This window comes from Hypanus sabinus, chromosome 6, assembly GCF_030144855.1.
Source record: "Hypanus sabinus isolate sHypSab1 chromosome 6, sHypSab1.hap1, whole genome shotgun sequence".
Taxonomy (NCBI): domain Eukaryota; kingdom Metazoa; phylum Chordata; class Chondrichthyes; order Myliobatiformes; family Dasyatidae; genus Hypanus; species Hypanus sabinus.
This window is the reverse complement of record NC_082711.1, coordinates 93,774,693-93,800,772: the sequence shown is the minus strand read 5'-3', so window position 1 is coordinate 93,800,772 and position 26,080 is coordinate 93,774,693. Positions and strand designations below refer to the sequence as shown.

At 39.2% G+C, this 26,080-nt stretch overlaps 1 protein-coding gene across 1 annotated transcript in view; it reads left to right on the top strand.

The window, feature by feature from the left end:
• The first annotated feature begins 6,167 nt into the window (after nucleotides 1-6,167).
• The window catches only part of vwde (von Willebrand factor D and EGF domains), a 230,007-nt gene continuing 210,094 nt past the window's right edge, over nucleotides 6,168-26,080 (top strand). Inside the window, exon 1 of the mRNA XM_059972621.1 lies at nucleotides 6,168-6,385. Within this exon, the coding sequence (XP_059828604.1) occupies nucleotides 6,301-6,385 (85 nt within the window). The 5' untranslated portion in view covers nucleotides 6,168-6,300. The remainder of the gene's footprint in view (nucleotides 6,386-26,080) is intronic.

Sequence of the window (26,080 nt, the reverse complement as noted above, 5' to 3'; positions counted from 1 at the left end):
TATAGCCTGATCACCTGGGCCAATTACTTTACTCACTAAAACATGATGTTTGTTATTAGCGTTCAACATCAGTGCAAGCCCCCTCTGACCTCTCATCACTATCTCATGCCCTATACCTCCACTTTATGCATTCTGACTGCCTTTACGAAATGTGAAATACCATGGAGTATTCTGTTCTCAGTCTTGGTCATTTTGTTACCACATCCCTGTAACGGCTATAGTTCAAACCCAACATTTATGCCATCTGATTGCAAAATCTTTGTGCATTCAAAAAGCTCTTGATTTTGACTTTTAACCATTTTTCATACATGGTTCTGAACACTTTGGATCTGGCTTTAATCTGCGTCGTTCAGCATAACAGTTGCTTCACACAGGGCAGAACATGGAATTGCTGTATCTTGAGATGAACCACAGTATTGCAAATAGGTACGGAAAAGAGGAAGATTGCAATAATTTCAAAATCTGAGGCTTACTATGTCGACTCTGAAAGGATATAAAACACAAAAGTAGATCAGTGAAAATATTGAGTTTTTGGTCCTTGGAGTGATGAATCTCAACATGGTCAATAAAACAATCAGTTAGATTTAATGTGGCTAACGAATTTCACAGATGCAGTTAGAGCCACTTCTTTATCAGAAATCAGTGCTCGAATGTTGGGGATGAAGCAGTATTTCCTAAACTTGGGAATTGTCAAATACCATCAGTAATAGCTGTCTGTTTATACGACTTCTAGACTGATCAGCTATAATTCAAAGAAAAACTCTGATTATTTCATTAACAACCAACCAGTATCCCATCATATGTGTACTTGGTTGAGAAAATATAAAAGGAATAATCCCTGCTGGTGATGTACCTGACCCAATTGAATGCACTTTCAAATATCTGAAAGAACATTGCTCCTTATTTAATTTTTTATGGTTGATAGCTGTGCTCTGCCAGGCTATTATGGTGCAATTTGTATTGTGTATGTGATTTACTTTTTCCTTTTTTTATATCCTACTACATTGGTTCCATTCTTGCATTTCTTCATAAATTCTTTGTACCAAAAACAGAAAAATTGCTGGAATTATTCTGCATAACTTGCAGCATTTGTGGACAGGGAAAGAATGTTCAAGTTCATGTGAATAGCATTTTATCAAATCTGACAAAAGTCAGAAAATGGGACAAATATTGAGTTGCAAAGAAAAGAGGAAAAGCAGAGGGGAACACCTACGATAGGGTGCAGACCTGAGGAGTCCAAATGAGTGTCAGAAGGCTTGGTGGTGCTGTTGGAGAACTGGTGGTAGAAATGAATTTTGTGTAACTATAAATAGGTGTTTGAAGTAAATTTATTATCAACGTACCTATATGTCACCATATATAACCCTGAGCTTCATTTTCTCATGGGTATACTCTATATCTATAAAACATTAACCATAACAGAATCAATGAAAGACTGCCCTACTTGGACATTCAAGCAGGATGCAGAAGACAACAAACTGTGCAAATACAAAAAGAAAGAAATAGTAATAATAGATAAATAATAAATATTCAGGATATAATGAAGAGTCCTTGGAAGTGAGTCCATTGGTTGTGGAAAGATTTCAATGACAGGGTAAGTAAATCTGAATGAAGTTATCCTCTTTGGTTCAAGTTCTGATAGCTGAGGGGTAAATAACTGTTCCTGAACTTGTGATGTGAATGCTAAGGCTCTTGTGCCTTCTTCCTGAAGGCAGCAGCAAGAAGAGAGCATGTTCTGGGTGGTGGGAGTCCCTGATGATAGATGCTCCTTTCTTGTGACAGTATTTCATGTAGATGTGATCAATGGTGGGATTGCTTTACCCGTGATGGACTGGGCTGTATCCACTACTTTTTGTAGGATTTTCCATTCAAGGGCATTGGTGTTTCCATACCAGGCTGTGATGCAGCCAGTCAATATACCCTCCACTACACATCCATAGAAGTTTGTCAAAGTTTTAGATGTCATGCTGATTCTCCATAAACATCAAAGGAGATAGAAATGCTGTCATGCTTTCTTTGTAATTGCACTTACGTGCTGGGCACAGGACAATAATAACACAGAGGAATTTAATCTCCACCTCTGATCCTCTGATGAGGACTGGCTCATCAACCTTTGGTTTTCTTCTCTTTAAGTCAATAACCAGCTTCTTGGTCTCGCTGGTTGTTGTTATGGTACTATTCAGCCAGGTTTTCAATCTCCATCCTCTATGGAGATTCATCATCACTTTTGATTCGGCCTATGACAGTGGTGTCATCTGCAAATTTGAATATGGCATTGCAGCTGTATAAAGTGAGTAGAGCAGGGTTCTAAGCACATGCATTTTGGTGCACCTGTGCTGATGGAGATTGTGGAGGAGATGTTGTTGCCAATCTGAACTGACTGGGGTCTGCATGTGAGGAATCGAGGATCCAATTGCACAAGCAGGTGTTGAGTCCAAGGTCTTGGAGCTTATTGATTAGTTTTGAGGGCAGGATGGTAATGAATGCTGAGCTGTAGTCTTCCTGTCGTATGCACCTTTGCTGTCCAGATCTTCCAGGATTGAGAGTAGCACCAATGACACAGCATCTGCTGTGGACCTATTACTCCAGTAGACAAATTGAAGCAGATCAGGCAGGAGTTGATATGTTTTGTCACCAACCTCCTAAAGCACTCATCCCTCTGGATGTAAGTGCTATGGGCCAATAGTCATTGAGGTAGGTCACCACACACTTCTTATGCACTAGTGTAATTGAAGCAGGTGGGTACCTCAGACTGCCAAAGCAAGAGGTGAAAGATCTCAGTGAACACTCCAGCCAGTTGATCAGCACGTTTTTAGTACTTGGCCAGGTAGCCTGTCTGGCTGGATGCTTTTCATGGGTTCACCCTCATGAAGGCTGCTCACAAGTCAGCCTCAGAGACTGAAATCATAGAAAGATCAGGGGCTGCGGAAGTTCATAATGGTTCTTCCATGTTTTGTCAGTCAAAGTGAGCACAGAAGGTATTGAGCTCATCTGGAGGTGAAGCCCTCCTGTTGCCTCTGTTGCTTGATTTAACTTTATAAGAGGTGATAATATTCAATCCTACCTCAACTGTTAAGCATCCTTCATTAATTGTAGTTTAGCTCAGAATTGCCACTTGGCCTGTGAGATGACTTTCTGGAGATTGTACCTGCACCTCTTATAGCTTTCTTGGTCACCAGCCTCTGATCTGCCTCTAAATGAACTCTGAAAAGCTAATAAAGGAAGAACAAAATAATATTCCAAACAAGAAAGAGAAGATAAAAATATCTTAGTATCTGAAATTCAATATTCAGTCCTGAAGGCTAATATGTGCCAAGTAGGAGATGAGATATTGTTATTCAAATTTGTGCAGAGCTTCTTTGGAACATTGCATGAGGAAAAAGATGGCATTTAATAATTCCCTAAAAATTTAGAAAATTGCTTTTGATTTTTGCATCTTTGCTTACATGCACATATGCAAAGAAAAATAAACTCAACTTTGACTTCTGACTTTGAATCTTCCACTTTCTACAGATTTCAGTTCATCTAGAACTCTGGTGTCCATATCCAATCCTGTACCATTTTCTCTTTACTGAACACCCGTGATAACTGATCAGCATTGACAATTTGTCTGTATATGCCATAAAATAGAAACTCTTTGTGTTCAAATCTATAATTGATTTTAGACCATAAGATATTGGAGCAATGTTAGGCCATTTGGCCCCTCAAGTCTGCTCTGGCTACTTCATCATGGTGGATCCATTTCCCTCTCAACCCCATTCTCCTGCCTTCAACCCATAACCTTTCATGCCCTGCTTTATCAAGAATCTATCTAATACCATTTTAAATACAATTAATGACCTGGCCTCTACAGCTGCCTGTGGCAAAGAATTCCACAGATTCACCACCCTCTGTCTAAAGAAATTCCTCTTCATTTCCACTCTAAATAGACATCCCTCTATTCTGTGGTTGTGCATTTTAGTCTAGGACATCCTCTCCACGTCCATTCTACCTCAGCTTTGCAACTTCTGACAGGTTTCAATGAGAACCCTTTCATTCTTCTAAATTCCAGCCAGTACAGGCCCTGAGCCATCAAATACTCTTCATCTGATAAGCCTTTCAATCCCTCAATCATTTTTGTGAATTTTCTTTGAACCTTCTCCAATGTTAACACATCCTTTCTTAGGAAAGGGGCCCAAAACTGATAACAATACTCCAAGTGAGGCCTCAGAAGTGTTTTATACACACTAGCATTGCATCCTTGCCTTTATATTCTAGTCCTCCTGAAATGAATGCTAACATTGCATTTGCCTTCCACACCATCAACTCAGCCTGCAAGTTAACCTTTAGGGAATCCTGCATGTGTCCCATGTCCTCAGATTATTGAATTTTCTCCCTGTTTAAAAAAAACAAGTCTATGCTTTTATTCCTTCTTCCATAGTGCAGGATCACACATTTTCTGACAGCGTATTCCATTGGCCACTTCTAATTAGTCAAAATCCTTCCTGCTTCCTTAACATTAGCTGCCCCTCCACCTATCTTTGTATTGTCTGCAAACTTTATAGATTTTCTATTTCTGTAACCAACAACTCTGTAGTTTTCCAACTCTAACTTTTTGGCCATCTTAACTCTGCCCCGAGCCTTCAACTTTGCAGACTTAAGTTTGGATTCTCCTTTCTAAACCATGTCCCCATTCACCATTATTTTAATATTCACTTTAAAACCTGCCCAATTTAAAACCTTTAATTATAGTTAATTTCTCATTTTTAATGAGATGTTGTTCATACTTTCAATCCACATTGGGATTTTTAAAAAACAAAATAAAGGTATTCATTGAAAAAATGTATTTTCCCTCAATTGTCTGAAAATTATATCAGAAGTAAGTGTGTGTGTGTGTATAACTTCAAGGAAGCATGCAGATAAAAATTTAGAGGTGTTAAGGATAGCTATGAGTGGGTTTAGAAGCTACTGGACTGACTGTAGGAAGTCATGATGTATTCTTATGTGAATTTTACTTATAACAATGAAATGATTGAGGTTTAGTGATGGAAAATGTTAAGGGTATACTAGAAAAGGAATCAGCAAATGGGTTTATTGGGAGATAAGAATTTTCAGAAACTTCTGGCGGGGGGGGGGGGGGGGGGGAGAATGGAAATGAAGTTTGAGACAATTTGTGAGGATAAGGTTGCAAACTATTATAGGGATGCTACCTGCACACGGGGCTGATAAATATAATATGGTGATCATAATCTGGAATTGTAGGTTTAAAGTGGTGTGCTTTGGGAGTAAATGAATCAAATGAGGATCGAGAGAGACAGGAATGCTGCAGAAATGCGGCAGAATTGTTGAGGTGGGTTAAAGTGAGTGGGGGCGGGGAAGGCAGGAGAGAAGGAGAAAGCACAGCAGCTGATAGCTTTGGTTTTTAAAGAGAAACGATACTGTGATATTTTCACGCAGAGATGACGTTCAAAACAAGGTTCCAAACTTGTGGTGTACTATTATTTTGAACAAAATACATTGAAATAAGTCCCACTTTTAAAACTCAGTTTGGAAGTCTTGCTCGTGGTAACTTTGGTCACTGTGGGGCAAGGTTGTAAAACACTTTCATTTGGAATGCATTAGCTACTGGCGACGGGGAACGGAGCAATTGTTGCTCTCAGCCGGCTGGCTACTATTGCTGTCTGCGGATGCTATAAGAACGTCCGATATTCGTCGGATGTATGGCTGTTATGGTCCAAGCTGTGGCGCTATGCTCTTCATCAGAAAAAAATGTTCTGCATAAAAAAAGTAATATAATGTTTAGAAGGAATTGAAATGATACCTGATGACCATCTACTACAAAATAAAATCCAGACCAGTTTAAACAGTAACAGTTAAATCCCGAGACCTAAAGGAATCGGGAAACAAGTATCTTCAAAGACTCTTGTGCACCAAATCTGAAATGTTTGTAAAGAACGAAGACGACAAAAAAGGTGCTCGCATCGAGGACCCGAACTCGGGCGCGCGCCCGCCTGTTCCGCGAACGCGCCCACTCCAACGCGAGCCCGATCGAGCGCGGAGCCCCGAGGCGAGGCGGCGCGCGCCTGTCCTCTGCCCTTTAACTCCTCCCCCGCCCCCTCTCGCTCCAGCTACTCCGATCGCCCGCGTCTGAGGAATCTTGTAACTACTGCAACACAGGCAGAGCGGAGCGCAGCGCTTGTGGTGCTGCCACCCGTAGACTCTGCGTTAAGCAGGGGCAATAAGCTTGGCGCCTTTTCACCTACCTTGCAAAAATCACTTTGAGTGCCAGTTGTCGCGAAGTAAATCAAAAACAATCAATTAATGATAATGGTAATAAAAATATTCCAGGCATGCTGCATTTGCTGGACTTTGCTGCTGTCCATTCACAATGTTTGCTGTCAATTGGGTAAGTGGCTTTTGAGAGATTTTAAAGTATAAAAACAGTACTTAACTACCATAGTACTACTATTAAAACTGGCTGCAATTTGTTCTCTATTGGATTTTCAGGTAACTATAAAACATTTGCCTTTTCTCTTTTACAGGTTTATTAGATTACGATTATCGTATGTTTTTGCTAACTAGGAAATCGTATTTCGTAGAGTCTGGGTAGAGCTTGGAATATTAACAAGCAGCCAAGTAGCGTTGTGTCCAATACAAACGAATCAATTTGTTGCTGTTTTAAACGAAACACTTACATGCGTTGTTTTCATGTGCCTAATGTTTTATGTCTGATTGATTAACCACTTACTGTTCTTGATAACAAGTTTTAATATTGGCTGCGTATACACCAAGCGCAACATACTAAACTGAAGTCATAGCATGTGAATGTAACCTTTTAGAGAATTGTTAGAAAGCATACAGGTTATCTTTTACATCTTTATTTTCTTTACGTAGTATACCTCCTATAAGCATTTTTTTTTCTTCTGTGATTTATTATGTGCTTTTTGTGGTCTTATCGAGTTAGATTTTTTTAAAAAAATAATACCACTCAGTTAGGAAATAATGCTCAAAACTGTGGTTTGTTGCCAAGTGCTGTTATCTCTAGAATTTAAAGTACATTTAGCATTCCAATTGCAAGATACCCTTTCAATGATTTTTTTTGTGTAGATTTCTTAATATTGACTTTTTGTGCATATTTTATTCCCACGGACTAAGAAGAATTGATAGGACATGAAAAGTGATGTGTTTTATTGACTACAGTATTTTTCTTGACATGTCACACAGCTTTTTGTGTTTAAGTATTTACAACAGTTATGTACAGAGTAAAGATTTATTGCTGCAAGGATTCGCTACATTTTCTATATGAACAATTTCTTCCCAGATGTTGAATCGTTATTAAAATCTTTAGAGCAGTTGATAAATGTTAACTTCTGGTGTGTAAATTCAACAAGCCTTGAGTGGGCCAATGGTATCTCTTGAGTTTTGAGAATGAAGGTTTTATTGGGCATTTATCATCACCCTATCTAATTTATGAGTGAGACTCCAGAACTAAATACAAAATTCATAATGACTTTGCTGGACTTTTTTTCAGTTACATTACTTTGAAACCTAACTCGTATTCGTAACATTGCTTTCCCTTGATGACAGGGTCAAAGAACACTAAAAAATGGATGATCAAAAAAATACTGCTTTAAATATCAAATGAAAGGAAGCAATGTTTATTGTGTAATATCTGTAAAATGAAAGCAGTAATGAAAACTAAAAGACATTTGCTGTGCTTCGTTTATGTTGATGACGCAGCACATACAACTGTAGTTTCCCATATCAACACATTGGGACGTCTTTGCTTGCCTGAAGGCATTGTTTATGCCAACCTCCTCTGAGCACAGAAAAGTGTTTCTTGTGGTCCCCTGCCACTATAGGTATGTGGGGGTGGATGGGGGTCTGTTACCCTCAAGTATTTTGTGCTTTAAAAAAAAATTGATTTGCATCATGACTAGCATTACAATTTTTTAATTGCTTTTAATCTGTGTCGAAGGGTTTCAAAATATGTAATAAGGTAGCCAGATATCAAAGCAGGTATAAATCTGCAAAGTATACTTGGGTTTGCCAACCCTCTGCAGTGACTCAACAAATGCTTTTGTGCTGTTGAAAAATTAAAATTATAATTTTTTTAAAGTAGCACAAAATAAATTAATAACAATTTTTGTTGAATTACTAAAGAATGCCAAAGTCTATGCTTTTAGCTAATAAGAGACACAAGGTTATTGACTGACAGTATTTTTCAATTTGATCATCAGCAGAATTTTATATTAAATGATTGACTAAGTCAAAGTTAGTTTTCAGCTATTTAATTATGGTAAATTTTGTTTATTTACATGGGTCATTTAGTGGGTCCAATTAAGTAAATTGCACTGAATATTAATGGAAAAATTTATTTGCTTGCATTAATTTGGCAATGGTTTTATGTTCTGTGCTTTTGCAATTAACTTCAAAAGACTCACTTTTGTATTTTGTATGGTAGTTTCCATGTGTTACCACATCTGTTCTTCCCCCCCCCCCCCATTCTGTTCCTTACCTATGAGATTGGTGTCAGTACATCAGTGCATAATGATGTTAAAGAGATTCACATGAATTGCCATGATGCATCTTTCCCCTCCTTCAAAAAAAAAACCCAATGTAACTGTTACATGATACAAATTTTGGGTATGTTTAAAAAAAGTTCTGAAAATACGAAATGATACTGATGTCATTCAGTGACATTAGATGGAAAGGGCAAGCCTTTTTTTCCCTTCTGAAGCAGAGGTGGCATTAGAATTGTTTTCACTGAATGCAATGCTGGATATAATCTTTATTTTCCAAATGCCATTTCTGTGTACCTATGAAATTAAACTTTTTTCCATCTTGCCTATAAGAGCAATGTACAATATTATTGTTAATTAACTCATTAATCTGACCAGAGCTGAATTATTCTGTTCAAACAGCACTTTTTTTAAAAAAAAAGCAGGATGTAGGTATAAACCATTTAAATATTTGTGTGTGGAGAGAGGCGGGTAGTCAGTTCTAGCCAAATTAAAGTAATCGTCTGGTTATTGCTGAAATGGTCAAAGCTTTATTTAAAGAAAAATCTCTTCTTACTTGGAAGATATTGGTTGCTCTCCAAGACAAATGGAAGTTCTCCTTCATGGTTAAAGAACTGCCATTTATAGACTTCACAGCGATTTGCCAATTTCTGTGTCAGAAGATTTCCTGCAAGGAGGAAAAATATTGGTGTCTCAGTCCAAAGTGAATGAGAATAGTAGCACTTGAGCCATGGGGAAACTTTATTTAAGAAGCCATTTATCAGTAATGTGGAATGTTGTATAGAATAACATATAACAAAATAGCAAGAATGTTATCATTCATTGTTAACTTTCCTATGTAGAATTACTGTTGTTTCAAGTAAAAGTAGTACTGGTACAAATCAAATAGCAAATAACTTGTTATTATCGTGGCAAGAAGTTTTTTTTTAGTAAGATTTAGATTATGAGAGCTTATAATATTATTCTCAATGGAGTATATATTAATTTAATGAACAAGAGGATATTGAATTATCTTCAGTCTTGGGTAATGTCGGTAAGGTTCTCTTTATTGCCCAATTCTTGCAAGCTCGATATTTTTTTTGCTAACTTTTGTTAGAATTTAATCTTCCCCAAGCTTCCTAATTCTGCTAAACCCAGTCCTAATAGCTGTTTTGCTCAGTCCTAGCCATTTCTCCCCCCAAAATAGCATCTTTGTTTTTCTCATCAACAGTTTTTACATCACAGTTCCTTCTTGCCTTTCCAGGCCGCCTCATGGTCATTTGCTGTGGATAAAATGTGAAAGAAAGGGTGAATGAAGCTAAGTTTTTTTTTACGCAGGGAGTGGTGAGTGCGTGGAATGGACTGCCAGCAATGGTGGTGGATGTGGATATGATAGGGTCTTTTAAGAGTCTCCTGGACAGGTACATGGAGCTTAGAAAAGTAGAGGACTATGGGTAACCCTAGGTAATTTCTAAGGTAAGGACATGTTCAGCACAGCTTTGTGGGCTGAAGGGCCTGTATTGGCCTGTAGGTTTTCTATGTTTTATGTTTCTCTAATGGAATATGCTTGCAGACAGTTTGGTTCGGAATAAACTCTGGCATGATATGAGATTATACCAGCTATAAAATCAATATTAGAAAGGATGCATAAAATTGAGTAGGAATTATGGTCATACATTAAAAATGATTGAGCTGTGTTGATTTTCTAGAACTGCCCTCCTCAGTGAAAGCTTTTCTCAAAGAAGGGTAGAAAAGTGGAAAATGCAGCTGTCAATTGTAGCTATCAGCCAGTAACTAAATGGATGAACGCTGAGTGCTTGAAGCCTTCTAAATCAAGAAGTCAATGAAGAAACCTGGTTTTCTAAAAGGGAGAAACATTAATCTTGGTGGAGCTTTAATGATTAGCAATATTGGAAGAGAATCTGTCTTGGTTTACAGAAGTACCTGACTGAGCATGCAAAGGAAAATTTATCATTTTATTAGTTTTGCAGTTTGCACCAGCATACTGAATTTCTTAAGCTGTCCAGAAAGGCTGCAAATCTAAACACACCCTCTGTATTATTTATATTATTCATAATACATTTATTGTTACATGAAAATTCATCTGTTATTACACTTCAGTGTAAGATGCAAAGGCACATCAAACTGAATTTTTAAACACAAAGGACACTGCAGATGCTGGGGTCAAAGCAACATGTACAACAAGCTGGAGGAACTCAGCAGGTCGGGCAGCATCTGTGGAAACAGGCAGTCAACGTTTTGGGCTGAGACCCTTCGTCAGGACTGAAGAGGGAGGGGGCAGGGGCCCTATAAAGAAGGTGGGGGAAGGGTGGGAAGGAGAAGGCTGGTAGGTGCCAGGTGAAAAATCAGTAAGGGGAAAGATCAAGGGGTGGGGCAGGGGAAGCAGGGATGGGATAGGCAGGAAAGGTGAAGAAGGAATTTAAGAGGAAAGCACCATGGGTAGTAGAAGAAGGCAGAATCATGAGAGAGGTGATAGGCAGCTGGAGGAGGAGGAGGCAGAGTGAAACTGGGATGGGGGAAGGGAGGGGGAGGGAATTACCGGAAGTTGGAGAAATTTTACATTCTTACTATGTATTTGTGCTTGTGAATTGATGAAAAATGTTCTCAGTAGTTTAAATTGCAGAATAGAAGATCACTAATCTGATGCTGTATGGTTAGAAAATATCTCAACTTCATAAAGTAACTTGTCAATCTATATTTATGAATTTTAACAAAGTCAAAAGGAATTGCAAAAGCTTCTTCGAATCATACAGCACTAAAAATAGGTCCTTGGTCCACTGAATCTGTGCTAACCATCACGTCCACATACACTATTATGTTAACTCTATCCTGATCCATGTATTCGTCACACATGCCCCAGATTCTACCACTTATCTACAAACTAGGGGCAATTTACAGTGGCTAGTTAACTTGTCAACCCATGTGGCTTGTCAATGTGAATGGGAACCACATGCAAATTACACTGACAGCATTGATGATTGGGGTTGAACTTGGTTTGCAGGATCTGTAAGCCAACAGCTCTTGCCACTTAAAGAATACATACAAATAACACATATTAACAAGCCATTGATCTACAGTCTAAATTTATCCCTATTCTTGATCTCAAACAATTTGGACTGGATCTCTTTTGCTTTTGGTTAAGAACTCCATAATTAGCAATTAATCTACAAAAAGAAAGAATGTTATCATTCATTTTTAACTTTTCTATGTAGAATGGCTCATTTCAAGTAACAGGATGTACTGGTGCTAATTAAATTCATTCTAACAGCAGTGTCAAAACTTTACATTTGTAGGTTGTTGATAGTATATATGGGAGCTGGTAGACCATGATTGAAGCGTTAGAGATCTCCAGTGGCTAATTGGAACGTGTCACTATGCTGTTTTATATACCAGTGAGATAGCTGTAAAATCATTTATGGGACTACAGACACAGGGCATATGAAAGATGAGATAAGCAAGGCAAATAATAAGAATTAAACCAGATGAATTTGTCTAATCATGTGGGCTTGCTATGGAAAGTTTGTTTTCTGTAGCTGTTATACCGATTATACTTGTGAAATTCCTCCAGTAGATTTATGTGTGCAAACAGTAATAAGTGGGTGTTATCATAAGAATTGAATACTCCCCCCCCCCCCCCGAGAAACTAAAGATCAAAACTAAAAATTTAAAAACTGGAACATAGTCTAGTGCAGCACTGGAACAGGCTGCTCAGCCCATGATGTTGTGCCAAATGAATTTAATCTAATAATACCTAATCCCTTCTGCCTATTTGTGTTCCATAAACCTCCATTCTCTGCATATTCATGTCTCAATATTGAAGTGTCTTTTAAAATCCCTCTGTTTCTGACTCCACCCACACTCCGCGGAAGTGAATTACAGGCACTCACCGTGCTCTGTGCAGGGAAAGAAGCAGCTTGCAATGCACATCTCTTTTGAGCCTTCTTTGTACAACTCCAAAGTTAGCAAAGCATGTGTTGAAAATCCATTTATGCCAGAGTAGACCAATAGCAGACCATCTTCTTGATCTAGAATCTGACATTTTATAACTCGGGCCAAGGCCACTATTTCTGTGCTTGTCAAAAAAAGAGCTACATATCCTAATCTCACCCTCTTGCACTTGGTAAGTGTGCACGTCTCATCTCTCCAGCTATATATCAGGGTGTTGTTAGTGCTTTGAAGACTTCTGTTTCACCATCCTTTCTTGTGGGAGGGGGTGGGGGGAATGTAACATCCCCACTGTGAGAATCCTGGACCAATGGCTACTTAAAATAGAAAACAAACATTTGATTTGGGATGGTTCTGAGAACCTCAACTTCAAGTTCATTTGTTGAGAGCACAAAGAAGCCTTGTGTAAGTGCTGATAAGTATGACACGTAGTATATAGAACATCATCAGATTAGGCTCTTTGGCTCACCTTGTGACCACGCTGCCGGTCTAAACTAAGCCTTTCCACCTGCATGTGATCAATATATTTCTATTCCATGCCTGTTCATGTGTCTGTCTAAATGCCTCTTAATTGTTGCTATTGTATGAGCCTCTACCACTCCTCTCTGGCAGAAGGTTCCAGGAACTTACCAGTCTATGTTTATTTTAAAAAAACGCAGAAAAAATGTGCCTCACACATCTTGTTGAATCTTTCCTCCCTTTCACTTTAAAGCTATGCCCTCTAGTGTTTTTTTGCATTTCCATCATGGGAAATGTAGTGTTGACTATCCACCTTATCAATGCCTCCTCATCGTTTGATATACTTCAATCAGATTTCTCATCACCCTCTGACCCTCCAGAGAAAACAATCAGAGTTTGCCAACCTCCTCTTGGAGCTACACACACAAAATGCTGGAGGCGCTCAGCAGGTCAGGAAGCAGCATGTATGGAAATGAATAAACAGCCGAGACCCTTCCTTTCCAGCCCTGAAGAGGGGTCTCAGCCTGAAATGTTGATAGTTTATGCATTTCCATAGGTGCTGCCTGACCTGCTGACTTCCTCCAGCATTTTATGTGTGTTGCTTTGGATTTCCAGCATCTGCTGAATTTCTTGTGTTTATGAGTTGCTCCTCTTATAGCTGGTGCACTCTGGTCCAGGCAATATCCCATTGAAACTGTTCTGCGCCCTCGCTAATGCCTGCACGTCCTTTCTGTTGTGAGGTGCCTAGAACTACATGCAATATTCTAAATGTGGCCCAACCAAAATTTTTAGAGTTGCAGTGTATTTTCCCAACTTTGACCCTTGTTGTCCTAATCAAAGGCAGGCTTGCTGTCACACACCCTAGTTACCCCTCTATCAATTTGTGTTGCCACTTCAAGGACTTATGGATTTTGCATCCTAATATCCCTCTATGAATCAATATTCCAAAAGTTCCAACCATTAATTGTCTATAATGCCACCCAAACTTCCCAGCTGCTCAGTTTGACAAGCAACTCTAGCCCTGGGAAAGCCAATGTCTTTTTAATCATAATGTAATCCTCTGTTCTTCCATATTTCCCAATGTTTTGCTATTTATTTTATATTCACTTACCATAATGCATGTTGGCAAGTACACATCCTTGCTCTTTTCTAGATGTAAATTCTATTTGTGATTTTTTTTTTACAGCCCTACTGAGTAGCCCATCTGTATCTTTTTCTGGTCTCAAGCTTTTATCCTTGCTGTCAATCAATATTATCATATGCTAAGTTCTTTATCATTTACCCCTACGTTTACATCTAAAGAAACTTGGTTCTGTGGAATCCCACTGATAATAGCTTTCCAAAAATACAACAAACTCTCTTCATCCTGCACCTGAACCAATTGGATCAAAGTGTCCTTTCTGTGAATCCATAGGGTTCTGTTCTTTTGAACTAGTTTGTCGTGCAGGACTTTGTCAAGAAAATTTGTTAAGATCCATGCATTAGAATATACTACTCCCATCAATCCTCCTTGGGGGGGGGGGGGGGGAATAATGTAACCAAATTTGTCTAGCATGAGCTTTTTTTTAATAAACCCATGCTGACTTCCCCGAACAATGTCTGTAATTGGCATGTGACATAAACAATTAAAGCAGAAATGGGCCTGCATGCCTACCTTCCAATTCAATAGGATCATGACCTATATCTTGCCCAAGTCCTACTTACCTGTGCTTCTTAACCATCTCAATTCCTTGAATATCTGAAAGTATATAAAGCATCACACATGGAAACTCAACACTGTTTTATGAACCCTTGCCATTGGAAAAAGCCTGACCTTTATGAGACTTGGACGATGCACAGCACTTTTACTATTGTTGAGTTTACTGCTGATGCTCCTCCACCAGCTCATCTTGTATCAAAGACCTCTGCCGACAAGTATAACAAGAATAGCATGTGCTTGGAGAAAAACCATCACCACCACCTTCAGGTTCCCTCAGTATCACCATATCTACTTTAGGAAGTATATTGCTATTCTTTCAATACCATTAGGTCTAAGCTCTGGAAATTTTTGTCAGTGGCACTGAGGAATACTTCACCAGAAGAATTGCAACAGTTCAAGACTATGCCTCCCCACCATGTATGCTCAGTGGCCACTTTATAAAGTACTTCCTCTATCTAATAAAGAGGCCACTGTATGTACGTTTGTGGTCTCCTATTGCTGTAGCCCATCTACTTCAGGTTCGACATGTCATGCAGTCAGAGAGGCTCGTCTGCCCACCACTGTTGTAACACATGATTATTTGAGTTGCTGTCACCTTGAACCAGACTGGCCATTCTCCTTTGAACTCTCTCTCATTAACAAAGTTTTTTTTTGTCACTTGCTAGATGATTTTTGTTTTTTTTTGCACCATTCTCTATAAACTTCAGGGGATGTTGTGCATGAAAATCCAAGGAGATCAGCAGTTTCTGAGAAACTCAAACCAGATGGTCAAAGTCACTTCATTCACATTCTGATGTTTGGTCTGAATAACAACTGATCATCTTGCCCATGACTGCATGCTTTTATACCTTGAATTGCTGCCACATAACTGGGTGATAAGGGACTTTAATGAGCAGGTGTACCTAATAAAGTGGCCAATGAGTATGCTTAATCAGGAAGAAGTGTGGGTAATAAGTGGTGTAGTGATACATGCATCCTGAAAACTAATGTTTATAATTCTAAAAAAAGTGGTAGAGTAATACAGGTTTCCCCCGCTATCTGAAGGTAGAGTGTTCCTATGAAACTGTTTGTAAACCGAAATGTCATAAAGCAAAGAAGCAATTACCATTAATTTATAATGGGAAAAATTTGTGAGCGTTCCCAGACCCAAAAAGTAACCTACCAAATAACACATAAACCTAAAATAACACAAACACATAGTAAAAGCAGAACTGATATGATAAATATACAGCCTATATAAAGTAGAAATATTGTATGTATAGTGTAGTTTCACTTATCAAAATTGGTAAGAGAGTGAGCCAAAATCGATGTGGAGAAGAAAAATTGGCATGTACACGCAAGTGCACAACTGCCCGCACAAGGCTTCACGGTCATGGAAGTCTTTCATGGGGTAAACACGTGTATAAAGTGGGTGTCTTTTTTTCATAAAAGCTAAAATCCTCTTTGGTTAGCAAAAACAGGTACTAATGTAGGTGTTTCGTAACAGCAAATTGTTGTAAAGTGAACGTTCGAAAAATGGGGGGACACCTGTTCCTAGCTGGACATTTATTTGCTTGACATTACTACTGTAAAACGTGTTCATTGTTAATCTTCATGAACAGAAAGAATAGGATTATTTCTTACTTCAGTGGGTGTTAAGTTGATGGAGAAGATCCTGAGAGGCAGGATTTATGAATGTTAGGAGAAACATAATATGATTAGGAATAGCCAGCATGGCTTTGTCAAAGACATAGACGGGCCTGATTGAATTTTCTGAGGATGTAACTGAACACATTGAAGGAAGAGCAGTAGATGTAGAATATATGGCTTTCAGCAAGGCACTTGATAAGGTACCCCATGCAAGGTTTATTGAGAAAATAAGGCATGAGGTCCAAGAGGACATTGCTTTGTGGATCCAGAACTGGCTTGGCCACAGAAGGCAAAGAGTGGTTGTAGACAGGTCATATTCTACATGGCGATTGGTGACTCATGGTGTGTCTCAGGGATCCATTCTGCGACCCTTACTCTTTGTGAGTTTTATAAATGACCTGGATGAGGAAGTGGAAGGATGAGTTAGTAAGTTTGCTGATGACACAAAGGTTGGAGGTGTTGTGGATAGTGTGGTGGGCTGTCAGAGGTTACAGAGGGACATTGATAGGATGCAAAACTGGGTTGAGAAGTGGTGGATGGAGTTCAGCCCAGACAAGTGTGAGGTGGTTCATTTTGGTAGGTCAGATATGATGGCAGAATATAGTATTAAAGGTTAGACTCTTGGCAGTGTGGAGGATCAGAGGGATCTTGGAGTGAGTGTCCATAGGACACTCAAAGCTGCTATGCAGGATGACTGTGTGGTTAAGAAGGCATATGGTGCATTGGCCGTCATCAACCATGGGATTAAGTTCAAGAGCCAAGAGGTAACGTTACAGCTGTAAAGGGTACAGAGGAGATTTACAAGGATGTTGCCTGGATTGGGAAGCATGCCTTATGAGAATAGGTTGAGTGAACTTGGCCTATTCTTCTTGGAGTGACAGAGGATGAGATGTGACCTGATAGAGGTGTACATGATGATGAGAGGCATTGATCATCTGGATAGTCAAGAGGCTTTTTCCCAGGGCTGAAATGGCTAACACAAGAGGACACAGGTTTAAGGTGCTGGGGAGTAGGTACAGAGTGGATGTCAGAGGTAAGTTCCTTTTATGCAGAGAGTGGTGAATGCATAGAATGGGCTGCTAGCGACTGTGGTGGAGGCAGATTATAATAGGATCTTTTAAGAGGCTCCTGGATAGGTACATGGAGCATAGGAAAATAGAGGGCTATGGGTAACCCTTGGTAATTTAAAGTAAGTACATGATCGACACAGCATTGTGGACCTGATGGCCTGTATTGTACTGTAGGTTTTCTATGTTTCTGTAATCTTTCAGATGACCGAGCATCTTTTTATAGCATTATGATGTACCAAAGCACTCCAGAGCCATTTTCACTCCTCCTTTGGCAACATCAACTAATTCTCAAATCGTGTGTGATTCTTATGAATCTGTAAGATAGAGATAAATTTGCACAATGATTCATTGCTCAAGGAGAATGCTGATTCCACACTACACTTTTTTTATATAGTAAATTCACATGTTTAATCAGTGTTCATGCTGTGTAGGCATATAAGTTAAAGTTTTATTCAGGGGAGCTTTTCAATATTTAATGTGAATTGTATAGCTACTCTAAAACATTTTCAAAGAAAATACCAACTAAGGCTCTTGCATGGATTTAAGGATTTTGAAAACAGAATATTTAAATGCCTTAATACTCTGGGGCTGGTAAGGGGGAAATTACCACTTTGTTTTAAAATATGGCACAAATCATAGAACAAGCTCAGTGATATAATGCACCCACAATGTGTTGCGACCTGAGGATGAGAACAGTCTCATTGACGGATACATTTAGATGAAATGACATAGCCTGAGTATTGGGATCTTTTATATCGCATGTTTGATTGCACACTGGTTCTATACAGTGGCATGCAAGTTTGGGCACCCCTGGTCAAAATCTCTGTTAATGTGAATAGCTAAGTGAGTAAAAGATGACATGATTTCCAAAAGTCATAAAGTTAAAGATGACACAGTTCTTTAATATTTTAAGCAAGATTACTTTTTTTATTTCCATCTTCTACAATTTCAAAATAACAAAAAAGGAAACGGGCTCAAAGGAAAAGTTTGGGCACCCTACATGGTCAGTACTTAGTAACACCCCCTTTGGCAAGTATCACAGCTTGTAAACACTGTCTGTAGCCAGCTAAGAGTCTTTCAATTCTTGTTTGGGGGATTTTCGCCCATTCTTCCTTGCAAAATGCTTCTAGTTCTGTAAGATTCTTGGGCCATCTTGCATGCACTGCTCTTTTGAGATCTATCCACAGATTTTCAATGATGCTTAGGTTGGGGGACTGTGAGGGCCATGGCAAAACCTTCAACTTGCACCTCTTGAAGTAGTCCATTGTGGATTTTGAAGTGTGTTTAGGATCATTATCCTGTTGTAGAAGCCATCCTTTTTTCATCTTCAGCTTTTTTTTTACAGATGGCGTGCTGTTTGTTTTGCAGAATTTGCTGGTATTTAATTGAATTCATTTTTCCCTTTACCAGTGAAATGTTCCCCATGCCATTGGCTGCAACCCAAGCCCAAATCATGATTGATCCACCCCTGTGCTTAATAGTTGGAGAGGAGTTCTTTTCATGAAATCCTGCACCATTTTTTCCTCCAAACATACCTTTGCTCATTGCAGCCAAAAAGTTCTATTTTAACTTAATCAGTCCACATGACTTGTTTCCAAAATATGTCAGGCTTGTTTAGATGTTCCTTTGCAAACTTCTGCTGCTGAATTTTGTGGTGAGGCTGCAGGAAAGGTTTTCTTCTGATGACTCTTCCATGAAGGTCATATTTGTGCAGGTGTTGCTGCACAGTAGAACAGTGCACCACCACTCCAGAGTCTGCTAAATATTCCTGAAGGTCTCTTGCAGTCAAATGGGGGTTTTGATTTGCCTTTCTAGCAATCCTATGAGCAGTTCTCTTGGAAAGTTTTCTTGGTCTTTCAGACCTCAACTTGACCTCCAGCATTCCTGTTAACTGCCATTTCATAATTACATTACGAACTGAGGAAACGGCTACCTGAAAACACTTTGCTATCTTCTCCTTCTCCTGCTTTGTGGGCATCATTTATTTTAATTTTCAGAGTACTAGGCAGCTGCTTAGAGGAGCCCATAGCTGCTGATTGGAGGGACAAGGTTTGAGGAGTCAGGGTATTTATAAAGCTTTGAAATTTGCATCACCTGGCTTTTCCTAATGATGATTCTGAACAAGCCATAGCCTTAACAAGTTAATTAAGGTCTGAGACCTTGGTAAAAGTTATGTGAGAGCTCAAATCTCAAACTTTTGCTTGGTGCTCCTTCCTTTTCTTTCACTCTAAAATTGTATGGATCAAAAATAATACACTAATCTTGCTTAAAATCTTGAAAAGAGTGCTTCGTCTTTAACTTCATGACTTTTGGAGTCAGTTCATCTTCTACTCACTTAACTATTCACAGGAACAGAAATTTTGACCAGGGGTGCCCAAACTTTTTCAGAAGAAATGTACAGTTGGCCCTCCTTATCAGCGGATTCTGTATGCGTGGAATCAACCAACCACGGATCAGGAAAACCCGGAAGTTCTCTCTCCAGCACTCATCGTTTGAGCATTTTCTTGTCATTATTCCCTAAACAATACAGTATAACAACTACTTACATAGCATTTACATTGTATTAGGTATTATAAGTAATCTAGAAATGACTTAAAAGTATAGGCAGTCCCCGGGTTATGAATGAGTTCCGTTCCTGAGTCCATCTTTAAGTTGGATTTGAAGTCTGAACAGGTACATCCAGAATTATTTAACGTCAGTTAGTCAAACGTTTTTCTTAGTATATAGTACATATTTTGCCCTTCTATTCATATAAAACACTTAAGAAACATATGTATTTCAATAATTTAACCACTGTGTTGCTTATTAAGAATTGTAGCTTTCATCGGGGCAGGGCCTTTCACATGCTCCATTAAAATTGTTTCAGTCATTGACTGACTGCAGCCTAACCCTTTTCCAATGACCAATGTCGTTTTACCTCTTCCTGATCATTACTTGCACCTTATTTTCAATCGCGATCATAATTATTTTCATGAACAGAATCACTGCGGATTCAGAGCTGTGCCACCAGGTCCTAATGTCCTCTGCATGGAGACATATTAAATAAAGTCCGGGGTTCCACTGGGTCCTAAAGACCACCACACTGATACATATTTAATAAGGGACTTGAGCATCTGCCAATTTTGGTATCTGCAGGGGGTCCTGGAACCAATCCCCCTTGGATAAGGAGAGCTGACTATACTTATTGTAGATTGTTAATTTGAAACAAAGGAAGAAATATTAGAGACTCTGAGCAGTGTTAGCAGGAATCCTTGGATAAGGCCTAAGAATTGTAGGAATGTAAACACAGTTTTTACAATCCCACAATCCTAGGGTAAACTCATAAGAGTCAGTGTGGGAAATTGACTATATCGATCATCATTAAATAAGGCATGAATTCATCTAGGGTTTTTGGCATGTTCTTCACGTTCTTAATTTGTTAAGATAACGTCTTATCTGGTTAACTTATATATTTTGAAGAAGTATCATTGAGGTTCATCCAGTGTTGCAGCCTTATGAATTTTAGAAATGTTTCTAATAAGGTCCCACATGGTAGAATAATTAGAAATTTCATGGTATTCAAGAAAAATTGGCAAATTGGATCAAAAATTGTCCCAGTGCAGGAAACAAAGGTTAGTGGTCAACAGATGTTTTTGTGACCAAAAGGCTGTTTTCAGTGGCATTCAACTAGGCCCATGATTTTAATAATAATTAGTCAATTTGTGATTTAGACAAATGCAGTGTGCATAATTTTGCAGATAAAACAAAAAATATTACTGCAGTCCATGGTTAAGAAGGAAACTGAGATTGCAGGGTGTCAATAGTGAACCAGGTCATTGCCAAAAACGTCCACATGGTATTTGGGGGACAGGAGCCTGAGGTGATACATTTAATCTTTTTTTAAACAAGTAACCAAATATGCAATAAGCAGACATCAAAGAATCCTAGAGCATATGACTTCCTGCAGACAGAATAGAAAATGATGAAAAAATGGAACACAAAATTGTAAGAAGAAAATAGTAACTGTGCAGATGGCATGAAGGTGGAGCAGTTGTGGATAGTGTAGAAGATTATCTTAGTTTACAATGGGATATAGACAGGATTCAGGATCGTGCAGAGAATGAGCAGATGGAATTCAATCCAAAGAAGTGTGAACTCGTACACATTGGAAGATCAAACCTGAAGGCAAAGAACAAGATTAATGGCAGGATTCTCAGCAGTGTGAAGGGACAGTGAGATCTTGGGATCCAAGTCCATAGATCCCTTAGAGTTGCCATTCAAATTATTAAGGTGTTTAAGAATGTGTATGGTGTGCAGGCTTTCATTATTTGGGTGATTGAGTTCAAGAGCTGCAAGGTAATATTTCAGCTCTATGAAAGTCTAATTAGACTACACTTAATATTGTTCAGTTCTGATTGCTTCATCATAGGAATGATGTGGAAGTTTTAGAAAGGAGATTTATCAGAATGCTGCCAGGATTAGAAAATATGTCTTCTTAACAAAGGTTGAGAAAGCTAAGACTTTTCTCTTTGGAGTGATGGAGGATGAGAGGCATAAAGTGGACAGCCAGCATCTTTTTCTCAGAGCAGCATTGGCTGATACCAAAGGATATCTGTTTAAAGTGAGTAGAGAAAAGTTTAGGAGAGGTGTCAGATGTATGGTAGGTGTTTTACACAGAGAGTGGGTGTCTGAAATGTGCTGTTGAGGTTAGTGGTAGAGTTTGGTAAAGCAAGGACACTTAAGAGACTCTTATAAGCATATGGATTTCAGAAAAAATGTAGGATTATAAGCTGTGTAGGATAGAAGGGTTAGATCGGTTATAGAGTTTGTATACATTAGCACATCATAGGTCTAAGGACTATACTGTTATACTGTTCTATGAATAATTATGGATGCTTATCTTTGAGTCAAAAGATGGCATGTGAGAAGGAGGCTTGTTCATAAAATCATAGAGATACAGCATGGATTTGTGTCCTTTGGCCCCTGTGACCATACAGGCTCCAAGCACACGTTCTAATACTATCCTAACTCATTTTAGTCTATAACCACCACCAAACCCTTATCTCACCAAGATTTTGCCACTGATGTACACACTTAGAGCAAGTTAAGATGGCCAATTATCCTACAGACCTGCCCAATTTTTGGGACACGAGAAGAAACTGGAATACCCAGAGGAAATCCATGCCATCACTGAGAGCATGCAGACTCCACATGGACAGCAACAGAGATCAGGTTGTTGAAACTGTGAGGCTGCAGCTCTGTTAGCTGTGCCAGTATGTATAGTTTCTAAACTATTATAAAACCTTGGTTTGGCCAAGTGCTACGTAGATTTTTATTTGTGTGTAATTTTATATACAGATTGCAAGATTGAAATTATTTATAGAGTATTGATTTCAACTAAATGGGAATGACGTTACGTAATTTCAGTACATAGTTACTTTTACCTGAAGTTTGACATGTGCAAAACAGAAGATTCAGAACTGATTGAGATTCAAGATTCAAGTACACTTTATTATCAAAGAATGTATAAATTGTACAGCCTTGATATTTGCTTGTTCAGGTTTCTTGCTTTGTAGCTACAAAGCAAGAAACCTGAAAGAACCTAATTTTTTTAAAAAAAGGAATAAAAATTAATGACCAGCAATCGACCTGCAAGGGAAAGAAATACAAATCATGCAAGCAATTGAAGCAAGCAACTACATACCAAACCAAATTGAGTCCTCAGATCCGAACCCCAGAGCAGCCCAGAGTAGGCCTAAAGCCTCACATCAGTTCATCATATTAGCAGGAAGCGCAGCACCTGGGGCAGTCCTTATAGTCTCAGTGATGGAGAGAGAAATGACCATTGCAGAGACTGAACAAAATGGGCTCTTGACTTGGATCCCGTCACACCGTCCCTTCAGTTTATCTGGGCTGGCATTATAATTGGCCAAACAACGGACAGTGTGAAAATATCTGATGCCCTGGAGAGAGGAGGGAACATCACGGAGAGTGAGCAAAATTGGCTTTCTCCTCCAATCTAGGCCGGCGTTAAAATTGTCTAAATAATGTATCATTTCTTGCTGTAGGACCTGGGCACTGCTGCAGCGAAAGGCTCCGGGTTTAGACCACGCTACTCAGCGGCTCCTCCAGGCCCAGATTTCACAGCCCAGCCTGAGGCTACTCTCAAGCTCTTCAAATCAGCTCAGCGCCCTAAGTGATCCAACCTCACATTTAGGCCAGTTGTACGGTCACTGAATCTCCTCTGCCCAGACCCCGACTTCTCCTGTTGGAGCCCAGGGTGATCCAACCTCATACCCGTGCCAGTCGTATGGGCATTACAACTCTATCTCTAATGATTCTGCAACACCATCTCAACTCCTGCCACGAACTCAGCTCGTCATTCTTCGCCCCACACTGTTTGTAGTGATAACCTAACACATAATACCTCAGAAAAGGTACTTTTAATGATGTTTTTATTTGGATTTCTTCTCTTTTTAATTACAAGAGAGCTGTGGCATGTGTTCAGTAGGACCATCTTAACTGGAAGTATACATATTTTACTGCACAACAACTTTAACCTGTACAGCCATGTAAAGATGGTAAAAGATTGATACTTAGTAGTGGGAGTCAATTAATTTAGGGTAACATTTGGGAAACTTCAATCCCAACCAGTTACATAATTGACTGTAAACGTGAATTACAAACGTAATTCGAACCAGAAAAGGACAGTGTTTAAACATTCCCTGTAGAAACTATTACAGTCAAAGCATGAGGCAGTTTGCCTTATTTACTGTCTGTCACTGTAGTTCATGACAAGGCAAGACACTCACCTGAATTGAGTCTCATGATAATCAAGATTATTGATTCCATTTAAGTATTTTGCAGCGTACTGAACAAACCTTTTCCATGGCAGTTCTGCTTCACACAGCCAGTGCACATCCCTAGCTCCAAAAGGATATGGATTGCAGTAAAAACTTGTAATTGCTTGGTATCTTTAAGATGGAAAATTGTGCCAAAGTATTTTGGAGTGTTATTAACAAAAAGAGGCATCTCCTTAATTCTCCTGGTCTGCGCCATATTCTTCTGAAATGACTCGACCCACCAGCATCACTGGCGTTCTCTGCCTCACTATGGCTGATTGACGTCTGGATATCTTTCAAACGCACTCATTCCTTCAGTACCTAGTGTTGTATTCTCACACTTAGTGGAATAAGAGTGGATCTACCTTGGGTAAACTGGAACTGTAAGTTCACAAGCAAAACTTTAACAGAACAGTCTTCTATCTTTAAGGAAAAAAAATAGAAACAGAAGACGCCCACTATTATGGGGGACAAAGGAAGAGCAACAACTCCAATGATTGCTACATGATAAACAAGATGGAGATGGACAACGAACACGTGTCACGTTTGGAAGACCAGTAAAAAAGGCTGTTTGTTGCTGAGATGGCCTTTTGGGGCAGCTTGTGGTTGAGCCCGCTGGAGGAGCAGCAATTCTGGATTAAGGGGCTTAAGGTCAAGGAACCCTTGGGAAACAGTGATCATAATTTGATAGAATTCACCAGGCAACTTAAAAGGGAGAAGAACAAATCAGATGTATCGATATTAAAGTGAAGTCCAGAGAATTTCAAAGGCATGAGAGAGGAGCTAGCCAAAATTAATTGGAAGGACACACGAGCAGGGATCATGGCAGAACAGCTGGAGTTCCTGGGAGCAACGTCAAAGGCTCAAGGTAGATGCATCCCAAGGAAGAAGTATTTTAAAGGCAGATGACGTAACCATGATTGACAAGAGAAGTCAAAGACCAGATTGACTACACCCTAGAGTTTTAAAAGAGGTAGCTGAATAGACACTGGTGGCTTTAGTAATGATCTTTCAAGAATCATTAGATATGGTTCCGGAGGACTGGAAAATTTCAAATGTCACTCTATTCTTCAAGAAAAGAGGGAGGCAGAAGAAAGGAAATTATAGTTCAGTTGGGTTGACCTCATTGGCTGGAAGGATATTGAGGTTGATTGTTCAGGATGTAGTTTTGGGGTACTTGGAGACACCTGACAAAATAGACCAAAGTCAGCAAGGTTTCCTCAGGGGAAAATCTTGCCTAACAAATCTATTTAAATTCTTTGAAGAAATAACAAGCAAGATAGACAAAGGAGAATCGATGGATTTATTGTACTTGGATTTTCTGAAGGCCTTTGACAAGGTGCAGTGCATGAGGTAACAGGGTACAGTGCATGCATAACAAGTTAAGAACCTAGGGCATTATGGGACAGATACTAGCACGGATAGAGCATTGGCTGATCGGTAGGGGGCCAAGTGTGGGAATAAAGGGAGCCTTTTCAGATTGGCTGCTGATAGTAATGGTGTTCCATAGGGGTTAATATTGTTGTTCAGACTGCTTTTCACATTATATGTCAACGATTTCAATGATGCAAGCAATTGATGACTTTGTGGCCAGGTTTGCAGACAATACAAATATAGTTGGAGGAGCAGGTAGTGTTGAGGAAGTGGGGAGGCTGCAGAAGGACTTTGATTTGGAGAATGGGCAAAGAGGTGGCAGATGGAATGCAGTGTCATGAAGTATATGGTCATGCACTTTGGCAGAAGGAATAAAAACATAGATTATTTTCTAAAGGGGAGAAAATTTTCAAAAAAAAATTGAGGTGCAAAGGATTTTGGGAGACCTTGTGCAGGATTTTCTAAAGGTTAATTTGCAAGTTGAATTGGTGGTGAGGAAGGTGAATGCAATATTAGCATTAATTTCAAGAGGGCTAGAACATGAAAGTAAGGATGTAATGCTGAGGCTTTTTAAGGCATTGG